At 45.8% G+C, this 15,766-nt stretch overlaps 1 protein-coding gene across 1 annotated transcript; it reads left to right on the top strand.

Moving 5' to 3' along the window:
• The first annotated feature begins 176 nt into the window (after window positions 1–176).
• Window positions 177–15,387, top strand: ticam1 (TIR domain containing adaptor molecule 1). Its single transcript, XM_078423598.1, has 2 exons — window positions 177–226; window positions 12,454–15,387. The coding sequence occupies exon 2, from the start codon at window positions 12,670–12,672 to the stop codon at window positions 14,812–14,814; it is 2,145 nt and encodes a 714-aa protein (XP_078279724.1). The 5' UTR covers window positions 177–226; window positions 12,454–12,669; the 3' UTR covers window positions 14,815–15,387.
• The last annotated feature ends 379 nt before the right edge of the window (window positions 15,388–15,766 follow it).

Genomic DNA, 15,766 nt, shown 5'->3' on the forward strand with positions numbered 1-15,766 from the left:
GGAGGAGGTGGGTGAACAAGTTCAGGTGTAGTTAGATGTGCGCCCCAATAACTTTGAATAAAAAAACATATGGAGGAAAGTTAGATGTGCGCAGCGTGCCTTGCGTTCAAGCGCCGCTTTCGCTTCCTCCAGTCACTGGTTGCTTCCTGAACCAGCGGTTCCGGGTTCAGGGTGCCCTTCGACATCGGTCTGATCCTGCACCCAACGAGAAGGAATGGGCGAAGAGGTAAGTGCAGGAGTCAGGCAGGTGATTCCCAGAGCTAAGGTCCCCCAAAGAAGTTCGCTCGTCCGGTATTACTGTACGGTATAACCGACCAACAAGCGTTGTGTTGTGTGTGTGTGTGTTGGACGGAGCTACAGATGCTGGTTTACACACCGAAGACGGACACAAAAAGCTGGAGTAAATCAGCGGGTCTGGCGGCATCTTCGGGGAAAAGGGGTGGGTGACGTGTCGGGTGGAGACCCTTCCTCAGACGGAGAGTGCTGTCGGGGTTGCCGAGTTACCCCCAGCACTGTTTCTTATGCAGAAGTTTGGAATCGCCCACCAGTCCCCGTCTAAACACATCCGCCTCCCCCCTCACCTGCTCCACCAGCTCCTATCTCATCATCTCTCTCTCCCTTCTACATTCTCAGTCCTGGTGTAGTCCTCGATCACCCTTCTGCCTGCACGAGGGAGTTAGATGTGGCCCTTGTGGCTAAAGGGATCAGGGGGTATGGAGAGAAGGCAGGTACAGGTTACTGAGCTGGATGATCAGCCATGATCATATTGAATGGCGGTGCAGGCTCGAAGGGCCGAATGGCCTACTCCTCAGGGCCGTCTTAACGCATGGGCCTGATGGGCACTTGCCCGGGGCCCCACGAGCATAGGGGCCCCATGCTGATCTGTGTATGTTAAGTGACTTGCAATAAATAAATACTACTTTAAAAATGTAGGTTCAATAAGTGCTTTTTTCGCAACATTTTCGGTCACTAAGTGCTTCTCACAGCGATCTGTAAGTGCTTTTCGCAACAATGTAGCACCCTAAGTCCATCGCTAAGTGCTTTTCGGTAAGTGCTTTTCGCCGGCACGACAGGGGGGGGGCTGGTAGGGAAAGGGGGGTGGGGGAGAGTAACGGTAGGGGCCCCAGTACACTGCTTTGCCCGGGGGCCCATAATGCTGTAAAAACAGCCCTGCTACTCCTGCACCTATTTTCTATGTTTACTGCCTGGCCCGCTGAGCTCCCCCAACAGTTTTTGCTTGGCTTGGAGGTAGCTCCGCCAGAATAGTTAAGTATTGCTCGGTACCATAATCAATTCGGAATAAATTGAGATCACTAAACCTCCACACAAACAGGCTGACAAACTTCCCATTTAAAAACCATTGATGTTCGTTATTGGAAAGGTGTGGTTCTGGGGGAGGTGGAGGGGGTGCACAGCGCAACATTTCAGAACATGATGAATTGGAAGCACATTTAAAGATTTAAATTTCGCGAGGATTACACGTTTTAGGAAAAAAAAAGTCAGGTAACTAAAATCAATTGTTCTAATCGAAGGACCTTCAAATACGTTTAGAGACCTACAAAATCCTTAAAGGATTGGATAGGCTAGATGCAGGGAAAATGTTCCAGTTGTTGGGGGTGTCCAGAACCAGGGGTCACAGTTTAAGAATAAGGGGTAGGCCATTTATGACTGAGATGAGGAAAAACCTTTTTCACCCAGTGAGTTGTGAATCTGTGGAATTCTCTGCCACAGAAGGCAGTGGAGGACAATTCACAGGATGTTTTCAAGAGAGTTAGATTTAGCTCTTGGGCCTAAAGGAATCAAGGGATATGGGGAAAGAGCAGGAACGGAGCACTGATTTTGGATCATCAGCCATGATCATAGTGAATGGTGGTGCTGGCTCGAAGGCACCTATTTTTTTTTCTATGAGATGAAACATTGACGACATCTCCTTCAGCAGATGCTTCCTGACCTGTTTCCAGCATTTTGTTTTTGATAGAGTTTGGACATGTGGCTGAGTGTAGGATGCTGAGGGAAGTAAGTGGTTGCAGGACTTTGTTTGGGAAGAGGTGAATGGGCATGTGTTTTAATTTTGGCAAGGACGCAGTGTGGGCAGAAGCTAACGAGGTAGTTTTATCTCTGTGTCAGAGATTCAACGTGGAAACAGGCCAATTTGTCAATGCTGACCAAGTTGCTCTCTTGACCCTAGTTCCATCTGTTAGCGTTTGGCCCATATATCCCTCTAAAACTTTCCAATCCATGTACATGTCCAAGTGTCTTTTAAATGTTGTTATAATGTTGTGCTGGGAACGATACAGAGAGATGACGAAAGATCTGGTGGGTTCAGTATTAACATTAACGTTCACAGTGAAAATTTGCTATATATTTTATGGTGCTCGGAAGTGAAGAGTGATCTACAATCCTATCCTTTGCTTACTTGCTATCACATGTAATAGTGAGTAAGCAGTTATCTGTCAAACCTTTTTCATGTTGCTTTTGCAAATTATTGATTCCACCATTCTTTTAGGCAGCATGGTCAAAGTCATAGATATGGTTTTTTTAAAGACCTATTTCACCCATTAAGATCGCCTCTTTTTCTTACTGACTCTCTTGCCAATGGAACGGGTTTCTTGTACACCTGACCAAAATCCCGCACAATGTTACGTGCTAGAAACAACAGGGAATGACACAGCAACTTTAGAGGCTGATTTGGGTGAAAGGTGAAGATAAAAAAAGGTGTTGCCGAGCTGAAAGGTGCATCTGACAAAGAGTTCTCCGTTGGGCGTGCTGTCATGTGTGACTCACCATCTATAATCGCGTGGCAGAGATTGGGAGTGTGACAGTACTAACAGCCTGGATGTGTGCAGCTACCTCAACTCTCAAGAGGCTGGGTATAATCTAAGTTAAATGGCCCACTTGGTTTGATCCCCCATCCAACATTCTAAACATTTACAATCGAGTACAATACAATACAATACAATACAATATATCTTTATTGTCATTGTACCCAGGGGTACAACGAGATTGGGAATGCGCCTCCCATACGATGCAATAATTTAAGTAATTTAGACAACAGCAACCCAACGAAACGACACAATTGTAACAGTTTTAGACAGGGTAAAGTGCAAGTTGATCTATGCGTTGTGGCCATCCGGCTCAGCAGGACCGGTTCATAGCAGCTATGGCCCTGGGGATGAAGCTGTTCCTGAATCTGGAGGTGCGGGCGTAGAAGGCCTTGTATCGTCTGCCCGATGGAAGGAGTTCGAACAGACTGTTGCAGGGGTGTGAAGAGTCTTTGTGGATGCTGATGGCTTTTCTGAGGCATCGTGTGTTGTAGATGCCCTCCAAGTCTGGTAGCTGTGTTCCGATGGTCCTCTGAGCTCTATGGACTACCCGCTGTAGAGCTTTCCTTTCTGCCTCCGTGCAGCTGAGGTACCACACAGGGATGCCATGCGTTAGGATGCTCTCTATGGTGCAGCGGTAGAAGGTCGTCAGCAGCTGTTGGGGTAGACCAGACTTTTTCAGTGTTCTTAAGTAGAACAGTCTTTGTTGTGCCTTCTTGACCAGCGCAGCAGTGTTATCCGAAATGTGAGTGCCCAGAAACTTGAAGCTGGACATTCTCTCCACACTGTCCCCGTTGATAGAGATCGGGGCATATTCCCCGTTATGTGACCTACGGAAGTTGATGATCAGCTCCTTGGTCTTGGTGGTATTTAGGGACAGGTTGTTATCCGAGCACCAGTCCGCCAGGTTCTGCACCTCCGCTCTATAGTTTGTTTCATCCCCGTTGGTGATAAGCCCGATCACCGTTGTGTCGTCTGCAAACTTGACAATGGTGTTGGTGTCGAATGCAGGAACACAGTCGTGTGTGAAGAGGGAGTAGAGCATGGGACTCAGAACACAGCCCTGTGGTGTGCCGGTACTCAGGGTGATAGTGGAGGACAGGTGCGGGCCCATTCTCACTGCCTGCGGTCGTTCCAGCAGGAAGTCCAGGATCCAGTCACATAATGGCGAGCTGAGGCCTAGCTGGTGGAGTTTGGTGATGAGCTTGGTGGGGATGACCGTGTTGAAGGCGGAGCTATAGTCTATGAATAGCATCCTCACGTACGTGCCCTGTCTCTCTAGGTGTGTCGGGACAGTGTGAAGAGCCAGAGAGATGGCGTCCTCTGTGGATTTATTTGCCCTGTATGCAAATTGATGTGGGTCCAGTGAGTCAGGGATGCTGGATTTGATGTGTGAGAGGACCAGCCTCTCAAAGCACTTCATGACTATCGGCGTTAGGGCAACCGGGCGGTAGTCGTTCAGGTTGGAGATCTTGGCTTTTTTCGGCACCGGAACTATGATAGCCGACTTCAGGCACTTGGGGACCGTAGCCAGAGATAATGACAGGTTAAAGATCCTGGTGAATACCTCAGCCAGCTGTTCAGCACAGTCTTTCAGTACCCTTCCTTGAACTCCATCCGGTCCTGCAGCCTTGCGTGGGTTGACCCTTTGCAGAGCGCGTTGTACCTCCTGTGTGCTCAGTTGCAAGACCTGTCCCACCGCCTCGGCTGGGGTTCTTTCACTCAAGGTGGTTTTGCCAGTTTCAAAGCGGGCAAAGAAGGTGTTAAGCTCGTTGGTCAGTGCCATATCGTTGTGGGGGCAGGCAGGGCTGCTCTTGTAGCCAATGATGTCCCTGACACCCTGCCACATGCTTCTGGTGTCCGTGGTGTTGAAGTGGTCTTCCACCCGTTGCCTGTGGGTGTCTTTGGCCCTTTTAATACCTTTGTTCAGGTTTGACCTGGCAACACTGTATGCTGAAGTGTCACCAGATTTAAAGGCATTGTTGCGTGCCCTCAGCAGGTTCTGTACCTCCTTGTTCATCCAGGGTTTCCGGTTTGGGAACATCTTTATCTCCTTGTCCTCCATGACATTCTCCACACAGCAGTTGATGTAGGAGAGCACAGTGGATGCGTATTCCTCCAAGTTTACCTCTGAACTGTAGGTGGCCTGTTGTGCAAACAGGTCCCAGTCGGTGCGATCAAAGCAGTCCTGGAGTTGTAGGGTGGCATCCTCGGGCCATATTTTGACCGTCTTTATTGTAGGTTTGGTCTTGCGGATGAGGGGTTTGTATGCGGGCTGTAGAAACAGTGAGAGGTGATCGGATTGTCCCAGGGGTGGGCAGGGGAGAGCTCTGTAGGCGTCCTTTACATTGGTGTACACCTTATCCAGTGTGTTTGAGCCCCTGGTTGCAGTAAGTGGCGTTGGAAGCGTACCCAGCTCACACTGACAGCACCAAGTCACACAGCCTTCAGCATTGCGGGGTCTGCATCCTGAAACTCCTTCCTGAATAGCACAGAGGGAGAACACTCACCAGGGGAACTGGTGGTTCATGAAGACTGTTCACCACCACCTTCTCAAGGACAATAGAGGTGGGGAAATAAATAAAAGGTGACAACATCCTACAAAGGAATAAAAAAAGGTGCACTTGTGGAGATAATCTGGATGATGAATACAAGCCCAGATGCAAAATGTGGAGCCATTAAAAGAGAATGGCTGCAATAGGGAGAAGAAGTCTACAAAGGAAGCAGGAAGGGGAAGAAGCAAAATCCAAGTCAGTGTGGTAGCCTGCGACTTTGCAAAAAAACTCTGCATAAAGTTTATTGTCAGAGATTTTGTGAGAGAGATCCAGAAAGGGAAAAGCTAAAGAAAGAGCTCTTTGTGGAAGAGATAGATACCTAACTTCCTAACTCTAGAAACTTAAACAAAGCACAGCCCTCCACCACTAGATCCTCATCTTCCAGACCCGTAGACCACAACCAGTAAGGATAGATGACAAAACATCCTCCACGATAATTCTCAACACCGGTCGGTGCCCCTCAAAGCTGTGTTCTCTGTCCCTTACCATGCATTTGTGACTGCAGCCAAATTCTCCAATAACTCCATTTACAGGTTTGATGATGACACCTCTGTAATGGACCAGATCTTGTGCAATGATGAGATAGAATGCAGGAAGGAGACAGAGAGCTTAGCATGGTGTCAAGACAAAAATCGTTGCTCAATGTCAGCAACATGTAGGAGCTAGTTAATGATTTAAGATAATGCAATGGAGTACATACCCCAGCCTGTATCACAGGTGCTGAATTGGAGAGAGCTCCAACTTTAGTTAAGTACAGTACAGAGAAATGCTTTTGTTTGAGTGCAATCCAGTCAAAGAAAAGACTATACATGAATATAATCAATCCATCCACAGTGCAGAGTTAAAGGATAAAGTATACAACCTTTAGTGGAAGATATAACATTGAGGTCTGATAATGTCCAATTAAAGTTCAAAGGTCACCAATGAGGTAGATGGGAGGTTAGGACTGCACTCCAGCTGATGAGAGGACCGTTATCTTGTCTGATAACAGATGGAAATAAACTGTTCCTGAAACTGGAGTTTTCAAACTTCTGTACCTCCTGCCCAATAGGAGTGGGGAGAAGAGCGTCTCTCTCTTGTGAGGTGAGGGGAGACTGGTCCTCGAATACGCTGGCGGCCCTAACGAGGCAGCGTGAAGTGTTGATGGAGCCAATGGAAGGGAGGCTGATTATGGTCTGGGCTACATCCACAACATTCTGCAATTTCTTGCGATCTTGAATGAAGCTATTCCCAAACCAGGCCATGATACATCCTGATAAAATGCTTTCTGTAGAAGTTGGTGAGGGTCGTTGGGGACATGATGATTTTCCTAAGCCTTCTAAGGAATGTAGAGGCATTAGTGTGCTTTCTTGGCCATAGCTTCTTTGTGGTTGGTCCAGGACATATTGCTGATGATATTTATTCCTAGGAACTTAAAAGGTTTCGACTATCTCTAATTTGGCGTCATCAATATAGACTAGGGGTTCCTGAAGTCAGTCACGATCTCCTTGCTGACATTCAGGGAGAGGTTGTCGTCTCGATATCCGGCCTACTACACTGGTGTCATCTGCAAACCTGTAGATTGAGTTGAGTTGGTGTATGGTTGCACGGTCATGATAGTATAAAGAATACAACAGGGGGATGAGAATGCAATCTTGCAGGGCACCAGTGTTGTGAATTATCATGGAAGGTAATTTGTCATCTATCTCCGTTGGGATCGATGTCATCGCCCTGTTAGGCTTTGCTCAAAGCGAGCGTAGGATTCATTGTTCATTAGGGAGGGGCACACTATCACCAGCGATGCTGCCTGACTTCGCTTTGTAAAGATCCTCGGCATAAAGACCGCCAGCAATTTGTTCTGCTTCAACTACATTGACGCTATGGCCTCTGCTTCCATAGAAGACTAACGATGGCATGTCTCCAATGACTCTTAGCAATTTCTCCAGATGCACCATAGAAAGCTTGGTCTGGCAACTGCTCTGCCGAAGATTACAAAAAATTATGGAGAGTTCATCACACAAACCAGCGTTCGCCCCCATCGACTCCAGCTACACCTCACTCTCCCCCGGGAAAGCAGCCAACCTAATCAAGAACCACACGTGCTCCAGACATTCCCTCTTCTTCCTCATCCATCAGGGAGTAGGCACAAAAGCGTGAAAACACATACTCCAGATTCAGAAATACAACTTCTTCCCCACTGCAATCAGACTATTAAACAGCCCTCTCATAAAATAAGAATGCATTCCCTATCTCCAATCTACCACATTGCGGCCCTTGTACAACACTTTCTCTGCAGCTTTAACACTATATGTTTTCACTATCTCAATACACCTGGCAATATGAAATAATACTCATACCAAGAAAAGGAAGAGCAAGCAGTAAAAATATTGAATTGAATAAGTTTATTGGCCAAGTATGTACACATACAAGGAATGTGCCTTGGAGCTCCGCTCACAACAACACAAATGTACAGTAAACAATGAAGAATAAAGCATAAAACATTAAGAATAAAACATTATAGTTTAAACATGTGAATGAAATAAACCAGAGCAAAAGGAGGCTACAGACTTTTGGTTATTGAGTAGAGCTACTACTCGCAGAAAAAAAAGCTATTTTTATGTCTGGCTGTGGCGGCTTTGACAGTCTGGAGTCGCCTTTCAGAGGGAAGTGCTTCAAAGAGTCTGTGGCCAGGGTGAGAAGGGTCAGAGATGATCTTGCCCGCTCGCTTCCTGCCCCTTGCAGTGTACAGTTCATCAATGGGGGGGATGGTTGCCGCCAACAACCGTCTCAGCTGATCGAACGATTCGTTGCAGCCTCCGTGCTTGGTGGCTGAGCCAAACCAGACCATGATGGAGAAGGTGAGGATAGACTCTACGATGGCAATATAGAATTGGACCATTATTGCCCGTGGCAGATTGTGTTTTCTCAGCTGCTGCAGGCAGTAGATCCTCTGTTGGGCCTTTTTGACTGTGGAGTCGATGGTGGCCTCCCATTTAAGATCCTTGGAGATGATGGTTCCAAGGAACTTAATTGACTCCACAGATGTGACTGTGATGTTGTTGATGGTGAGTGAGGGGAGGGGAGGGGAGGCTGTCATTGTCTTAAGAGCATTGGGCTCCATTGTCTTAAGAGCATTGAGCTCCAGGTTGTTACTAAGGCATCAGGACGCCAGCTGTGTCACTTCCCGTCTATAGGCAGATTCCTCCCCATCCTGGATCAGTCCAATCAGGGTTGTGTCGTCCGCAAACTTGAGAAGCTTGATAGAGGAGCTTGTGGAGGTGCAGTCGTTGGTGTAGAGAGAGTAAAGGAGAGGGGAGGGTACGCAGCCTTGCGGAGCTCCTATGCTGAGGGTCTGCGGGTCCGAGATGTGCTTTCCCAGCCTCACATGTTGCTTCCTGTCCGTCAGGAAGTTGATGATCCACTGACAGAGAAGGGTTGAGGCACAGTCAACTGGGAGAGTTTGGATTGTAGTAGCTCTGGCACAATGGTGTTAAATGCAGGGCTAAAATCCACAAACAAAATCCTTGCATAGGTCCCCTGGCAGTCTAGGTGCTGGAGGATGCAGGCCTAGATTGGCTGCGTCATTCAACGTCTATTGGCCCTGGATGCAAACTGCAGAGGGTCCAGTAGGGGGTTTGTGATATTTTTCAGCAGGGCCAGCACAAGTCCTTCAAAGGTCTTCATGACTACAGAGATCAGTGCAACAGGCCTGTAGTCATTAAGACCAGTGACCCGTGTCTTTTTGAGTACAGGGACAATAGTGGAGACTTTGAAGCAGGCAGGGACAGTACAGGTTTGCAGGGATTGGTTGAAAATGTCCGTGTAGTTGTTGTTGGGCACATAGCTTGAGGGTAGAGGGGAAAACATTGTCCGGTCCTGGAGATTTCCGGCTTTTCTGTCTTCTGAATAGCCTCTCCGCCTCCTCAGTTTCTATTGTTGGAGATGGAGAAGTGGCCAGACTGATGTTGGGCAGCAAGGAGGGTAGTGGACAAGGGCCCAGTCTTTGCAGACTGGAGTCAGGCTGTGAGTAGGTGTCAAGTGGTGATTGGGGAGGGAGAAAGGGGTACCAGGGTTATTTTTCTGTTAATTGAACCTGCAGTAGAACTCGTTCAGGTCGTTGGTCAGCTGACGATTGTCCAAGGAGCGGGGGTTTTCCTATTGTACTGGTGATTTCTTGCAAGCCTTTCCAAACTGAAGGTGAGTCATTAGCTGAGAATTTGCTCTCCAACTTCTCAGAGTACCTTTCCTTGGCAGCTCTGATTCCGTTTCTCTGCTTATAATTGGCCTGCCTGTAGAGGTCTGTAGCCCCGCTCCTCTAGGCCTCATCTTTAGACTGGCGGAGCTGTCTGAGTTCTGCTGGAAACCTGGGCTTGTCGTTGTTGCACCAGATCCGGGTCTTAGTGGGAACGCAAAAGCTGGCATAGGATGTCACAGTGTCTGTCTACTCATCGAGGCTTCCCTGAACACATTCCATTCAGTGCAGTCAAAGCAGGACTGTAGTTTTTCAATGCCCTCGCTTGTCCACCTTTTGTTCTGACCACAGGCTTAGCACTCAAATAAATCTATACACCTGTCTTTACCCTGTTCTTTCTAAAATAATAAATAACAAACACCCTTGTGTATTTTGTTTCAGTTCAAACCAACATAAACTGCACCACCCATAAACCAGTGTAGTCAGGGTGTGGATTTGGTTACAGGGCTGCCTAACATATTGAAGCAGCTTGTTGTGTATTTGAGCACAGCGCGGTTTACCTTTTGTTTACAGCATATTGAGTACAGAAAAGAGTTAATGCGGAAGATTGAGACAGTCAGAGCAAGGAGGTGTTAAGGAAGTGCACAGTTTTCTTTGAATCTGAGGAAAATTAAGGAAGTTCTTAAACTTATCAACTTCTAAAGATGCACCAGAGAAAGCAGGGACATCGGCCAAGTGCAGGCAACTGGGACTAACTTACATGGGGCATCTTGGTTAGCAAGGAAAAATTGGGCCAAAAGGCCTATTCCTGTGCTGTATTACTCTGTGACTCTATTTGCATAATTATTGAAAACTGACATGATTCATGATCTTTATTGGTGTTTGGTCTGGAAAATATGCAGTCTTGGAGAGTGCTTGTAAATCTCCTCAGAATAAAAAGCCTGAGATGACTGTATTTCAATTGTAAACAGTTGACTAAAGCTCTTGAGATATCCTGGGGTTCTGATGAGATGATGAACATAAGTTGATTAATTTATCTGTTTACCTGAATGCCCCTCTTCAAAACCAATTATCTGTACCAAAACATATAAACATAAATTGTTTTATTTCAATTTTTTCAGCACTGGCAAGGAAAATTAACCAAACATTTTGCTAAGTCCTGAACAGAATTTAAACACTTCTTTAACATGGGCTATTTTTACCCAATAGCTATTTAGTTCTTGTGCTTAAATTCACCAATTAGCCCATGTTTTTATGGAAATACTGCCATTTTCATTTGGTATAAAGAGTGTATTTAAGAATGCATTGTTTAGCTTATTGCAAACAATCTTTTTTTAAAATCAGTTAGAACTGGGTTATCATATCATCATATATATACAGCCGGAAACAGGCCTTTTCGGCCCTCCAAGTCCGTGCCGCCCAGCGATCCCCGTAAATTAACACTAACGCTATCCTACACCCACTAGGGACAATTTTTACATTTGCCCAGCCAATTAACCTACATACCTGTACGTCTTTGGAGATGGAATAATAAGTTGTTACATTTTATTTAATGAGGTAGTAACATCTCGTGAATTTTCCATGCATTGAGAGTAGGTGGTATTGTTATTGGTGCAAGTTTGAATGAATAAACCTGAATTTGCTCAATGTGTACAAAGAACCCCACCACAGCAATCACAAAATGCAGATTTAAACGTTGGAGTCCGAAGTCAGCTACTTTCAACTAGATAGACACAAAAAGCTGGAGTAACTCAGCGGGACAGGCAGCATCTCTAGAGAGAATGAATGGGCGTCACCCATTCCTTCTCTCCAGAGATGCTGCCTGTCCCGCTGAGTTACTCCAGCTTTTTGTGTCTATCTTCGGTTTGAACCAGCATCTGCAGTTCCTTCTTGCACACTTTCAACCAGTAGCGGTTGGCTGTACCAAAATGAATACTCTTGCTCTCAACTACTGTATTTCCATTCCATGCACGCAATGTGGCCTCCTCTAGATTGATGAAACTAAGTGTGGACTAGGCGGCTATTTTGCCAGCACCCAAGCACTGTCTCCATTGGCCATCTCGAGTTTAGTTTAGTTTAGAGATTTAGAAAGATTAGTTCAAGCATTTGGTTCCAATTATTTTAACACTGCTGCTTCCCATTCCCATACCAACATGTTGCTGCGGAGAGGCCAAACATGAATTGGAAGAACAACATCTTGTATTCTGCTTGGGTAGTTTACAATCCAATGGTATAAACATTGAATTTTCGAATACCAGGTAACCCACATTTCCAGTGTCCCCCCCTCCCCACGCCAACAAACACATACACTCATTGTCCATTCGTTTTTTTCTCTCTTTGCACAACTCTCCATCCCCTCCCTTCCTCCCACCTGCTTCAATACACCCATCATTCCCTCCTGTCACTTATTGACCACAATCCCGTCCCCTCTGCGCTGCCATATACTGACAATCTTTCCTCTTTCCTCAGTCTTAATAGAAACATAGAAAATAGGTGCAGGAGGAGGCCATTCGGCCCTTCGAGCCAGCACCGCCATTCATTGTGATCATGGCTGATCATCCACAATCAGTAACCCTTGCCTGCCTTCTCCCCATATCCCTTGATTCCACTAGCCCATAGAGCTCTATCTAACTCTCTCTTACATTTGTCCGGTGATTTGGCCTCCACTGCCCTCTGTGGCAGCGAATTCCACAAATTCACAACTCTCTGGGTGAAAAAGTTCCTTCTCACCTCAGTCTTAATGCAGGGTTTCAACCTGAAGCCTCAACTTGCACCTCTTGCCTCTCCAGTATTGTTCTTTGTTCTGGATTTCATCATCTGCAGTCTTCATAATTCTGTCTCGAAACATATGGAGGATTAACCCTTTTTGCCATTCGAATAAATGTATCCCATTTATTTTTTCCAGATTGAAACAACGGCTTCTTGCAAATTCCCTCTGCCTTCGTGAGGACCTCAAGTTGCAAGTCGGGTTTGCAGACCGACAAACCTCTTTCTGTGGTTGTGTGCCCAAGATGTCTCCTCCCATTGTTAGCAGTTTGAATGGAATCAGTGGCGATACCAAAATACACCAACACAGGGTGGTTCCTTTGTGTACCATTCATCTGATTGAGTAGGTAGGATCATGGCAGAGGATTATGATCTTCCCCCATCCCTTGACGATATCTTTGACATTTTATCCGGAGTTCCAGAAGAAAGGCTGTTCAGCTTGTGGTACAAATTTAATCCCGACAACTCAAAAGCTTCCATGTCACACCGCCACCTTTATAGCATTGTATCATTTTTCCTGAAAAAGGATAAGGAGGCTGAGAGAGTAGCAAGGTCTGTGCTAAAGGAGAGATCCACAAACAAATCTGCTTTGTACATTTACAACAGAGTTCAGGGTTTGGTTGATGCAGCGGGCAGGGAAAAGAGACCACCCGAAAATTCGAACAAAGATCTTTCTGTTGAAGACGGAAGTTTACTTGAAGACTTGGCTTTGATGTTCGGAGTGCTTGTGGAGGAAAATCTGTGCAGTCCCTCCGTACGGAATCGAGCATGTCGAGCTGCTGTCAAAGCTGTCAAAGCGATCAAGTCCAACAAACAAGACTGCAACATGGAACTTCAGGAGATTGTTGAAAAATTTAGGATGCTATTTGGCTTACTGGATTTTGACGGTGAAGATGGAAATGCGGAAATATCAGCTCTGAAGTCAATGGAAGAGCCAGTCCAAGGCAGGTTAACAACTATGGCATTTCGAACTAATCCGATGACTAATTTGAGTCAAATAGTAATTAACCCACCTGGTACTTCAGAAATGACACTACCCAGCCATTTTGAAATCAGTGCGTCTCCGACTGCATCATTTACTACCAATCTCAGCCCAGATGATTTAAAATTGTCAAACCCTGACGACTGTACAGTTAATTCTGCAAATTTCACTACTGTTCGCTCACATAATGATAATCTTCCATCTTCTGACAATTGCTTGGGAAATGGTAAGCAGACCCACAGTGCTGGGGATCAGCATCAAGGAGAGCTGGATCTTGCCTCACTTTGTTCAGCCAAAGGTTCATCAGGAGACAAAGTGAATGAAGTGGGGCCAAGTGAATGTACTGGAAAAACAAGCAGTGATCAGATAGTCACTTCAAAGTCAAAAATGTCACAGGAACAGAGCACAGGGAATGGAAAATGTACCAATTCTATTTCATATGATCCATCTCAGGAAACAAGCAAACTAAAGACAAGCGATCAGTCCAATTCATCTGAAAGCCTTTTGGCTAAATCCAGCTCTTTAGGAGAGCATCCTGAGGTAATGGAGAGCTCTGAGGACACATTTTACTCTTTTGTTGTCTTACATGTCCCAGAGGATATTGAAATCGCAGAAGAGGTGCAGGATAAACTGGCATCTTTGGGGATAAAAGGCACAACAATCGACCACCTCGCCGTTCCGGGAAGGTCCCCGATAAAATGCATTGAAGATGCAATCAACAACTCTGCCTTCACAATCCTCCTCCTCACAAACAATTTCAACACACAATGGGCTGACTATGAGGCCAATGTTACTCTTATGCATTCGATCAATAATGAACACAAGTACAATACAGTGGTGCCACTGTTACCGAAGAAGAACTCATTACGAACAGATAGGATTCCTTTTGCACTTAGTGCAATCATACCTTTGAATGAGAATTCCAGGCACTTTGAAAGCCAGGTGAAAAATATTTTTAAAAGCACCACACTGGAGAAGCACAGAAGAGATTGGCTTCAGCAGCAAAGACAAAAGCAGATTCATTCAAACACAAATCAGATTAAAGAGGACCTTCGGATTACCCGGGAAACAATATCAAACGAAAGGAAGTATATGGATCATTATAATCAACTAATTGAGCTGCAGAAACATTATCCGTTCCCCCAGCCAACATCTGTGTCCAACCCAGGCAATGTCCAGGGTCAGCCCATGTTGCATCCACCTCCATACCCTGGATTTTATACACTACCCATGCCACCCGTGTCACTGAACCAACTACACAGCAACATACTCACACCATCACTGTTTCAGTTCACCAACCCCAGCAGTGGCCCAGGAGGTCAGAATATAACAGTCAACAATCCCTTGCAGCATCAAGGGCAAGGTGCCAACATAATCCAGATTCAGAATGCCAAAAATGTCCAAATAGGGGACTCCAACCAGATGACAATTACAAAATGCACCGAGAGCAGTGAAAGCACAGATGATGATGAGGAGGAGGAGGAGGAGGAAGAGAGTGTGAACCATAGATACATGTAATTTTTTTTTGTTAAATAACAGATTCTGGTAAAGACATTATCTGCAAATAACATATAGAAGTACAAATTTTCTTTATTTACGGTAAATGGTGTACAGAAAGTGGAAGTATACTTGTTTTACCTAAAGTTCACATGATTCCTATTTCATGCAATGTTAAACCATTCCAGGTCTGTGCTCTCTTTACTGGGGCATGGCTTAAAGCACCGATAAATCTCTGATTCTCCAATGGTGGTGTCTTTGGCAGGATTGCCAAAGTTTGCCTCAGCTGGTGAAGGATAGAATCAGGCCCTGCTCTTGACTGTCACTCAGTGTCCATCAGGAAAGATTGAAAGTGTTGGTGTGTGGCTGCCCCTCTGTCGCTCTTCCCACTATGTCGCTCTTCCCGCTTACTGTTTAAGCTCACACATGATCAATGGCATCTTGGTTCAGCCCAAGCAGCAACCACACCGTCACACAGGGTGATTCAGCGACTTCACGATGGTGTTGCATGCAAGTTGAATTCTTTTTTCTTTTTTTAAGATTTTTCTTTTTAAGCTGCAATCTGTACTTATTTCTGAATGAGTTCCATGGAAATTCTGGGAAATAAAAATGAATCTTTGTTCTTGACTTTATTACTTGGTGATTGGCCTCTCAGCGGAAAGTCACATTATGTTTTAACATGGCTGACCTTCGGTTCTCACTTTGATGCTGTTGTGTTTGATTCACTCAGTAATTTATTACACTGCCAAATAAGGCACATACACTCATGTATCCTCATATATCCCCGTAAACCAGAGTACACAGCAGAGCACACCGCAGGATGTTCATGTTCTTGATCACCTGGCACCGCTCGCGACATGGTCCAAGGCTGGGGCTCTCTCATCTGGAAGGGTGGCCGACACCATCCTTTATGGCATTTTTTTATCAGAGCAGACAGTGCCACTGCCCCCTCCCCGAACCAATCCTAAGCCCC

The sequence above is a fragment of the Rhinoraja longicauda genome, chromosome 28 (genome assembly GCF_053455715.1).
Source record: "Rhinoraja longicauda isolate Sanriku21f chromosome 28, sRhiLon1.1, whole genome shotgun sequence".
Lineage (NCBI taxonomy): Eukaryota > Metazoa > Chordata > Chondrichthyes > Rajiformes > Arhynchobatidae > Rhinoraja > Rhinoraja longicauda.

Excerpts from the sequence above, each read along its gene's own strand:
- ticam1 (XM_078423598.1), top strand. The coding sequence starts at position 12,670 with ATGGCAGAGGATTATGATCTTCCCCCATCCCTTGACGATATCTTTGAC.